This window comes from Mangifera indica, unplaced genomic scaffold (assembly GCF_011075055.1).
Source record: "Mangifera indica cultivar Alphonso unplaced genomic scaffold, CATAS_Mindica_2.1 Un_0217, whole genome shotgun sequence".
In the NCBI taxonomy this organism is placed as follows: domain Eukaryota; kingdom Viridiplantae; phylum Streptophyta; class Magnoliopsida; order Sapindales; family Anacardiaceae; genus Mangifera; species Mangifera indica.
This window is the reverse complement of record NW_025401309.1, coordinates 169-1,602: the sequence shown is the minus strand read 5'-3', so window position 1 is coordinate 1,602 and position 1,434 is coordinate 169. Positions and strand designations below refer to the sequence as shown.

The window sequence follows — 1,434 nt, the reverse complement described above, 5'->3', positions numbered from 1 at the left end:
TATTTATTTTCATAATTTGTTACATTATATTTAATTTTTTGGGTATAATGTTACTTTTTAAACTATAGGGATAGATTTATATTTTAAAATTTTTAAAAAGACCCTAAACTTTTTTTAAATTTTTAAATAACATCCTAAAATTTAAAAAAGGGATCTCATATTTTTAAAATTATATTAAAAAACTCCACCTATAAGAACAGAGGAGAAAAGTGAGAATAGAAGCAAGAGACTTTAACGTTGTAAATTACTCTTATAAAAGAATCTCCAATTCATCAAGCTTTAATCGTTAATCCCTGCAAGATAATCATCAACAGGATCTTTTTGAGAATCATTAAGATCAGAGCATTAACATCTTCCTTCATCTTAATCCTCCATGCATGGCGTCATTCAACAACGTTAAAATACAGGAGGTTTCTAAAGTGACTTCTCCCTTCGATTCCATTACTGAGTTTTCTCTCCCTCTGACCTTATACGACACTTATTGGTTCAATTTTCCGCCTGTTGAACGCCTTTACTTGTATCAAATCACTCACTTAACCCCTCACTTCTTTACTCAGTTATCCTCCCAGACTCAGCACTCTCTCTCTCCTCTCTCTCACTTCCTCCATTATTTCCCTCTTGCTGGTAACCTTACTGGCCCGGATGCCTCAAAGCCATTCATCTACTACTCCCCGGACGTTGGTGTTTCAGTCACTGTTGGAGAGTCCACCGCCGACTTCAATTCGCTCTCTGATAATGGAGTTCATGAGGCCGCGGAACTTCATCCTTTAATCCCTCAATTGGTGGCTTCTGATGACAAAGCAGCGGTGATAGCTGTACAAATAACTTTGTTACCAGGTTTTTGAAACGAGGTATATTATAAGTGGTATAAAATTAATAAGATATAATAAATATATTATATGATATAATATGTATCTTATAATATAATATATATTATTGATACCGATTAATATATATTTTTTTAAGGAATAATGAGATAGTATAATTATATATAAAAAAATTTAAAATAATAATATATTAATTAATTTTATATTATTTTATTAATATTTTATTATTTTATATTTTATATTTTAATTCATATCGAAAAAATTGACCGATAACAGGAGAGTTATCAAAGTTAGCTCAATACTTATAAACAAGGGAAATTGAAATTTTTAGCACTATTTTATTCCGTGTATACAAAATTGTCACCTATCTTAAAGCTTTCAAATATACCACAACAGTACTCTTTCTCCAAAATACCCTCTTCAATCTTTCATGCACAAAATTCTCTCTCTTCTTCTCTGCAAAACTTTTTTTCTCTTATTCCTCTTCTTCCAAAGTGATAAAGGAATCACTCTCTCTTCTTCCTCATCTTAAAAAACAAAAGCAGCAAATTACTTTGAAGAATTCTTCAGATTTAAGAATTCTTCAAAGTAAGGATTTAAAAAAGAA

The 1,434-nt window shown here is 30.3% G+C and overlaps 1 protein-coding gene across 1 annotated transcript; it reads left to right on the top strand.

Moving 5' to 3' along the window:
- Nucleotides 1-377: 377 nt before the first annotated feature.
- LOC123208264 (phenolic glucoside malonyltransferase 1-like) lies at nucleotides 378-837 on the top strand (the record flags this gene model as incomplete). Its single annotated transcript, XM_044625637.1, has 1 exon — nucleotides 378-837. A coding segment is annotated over exon 1 (460 nt), but the record flags the coding sequence as incomplete, so codon positions are not given.
- Between the last annotated feature and the right edge of the window lie 597 nt (nucleotides 838-1,434).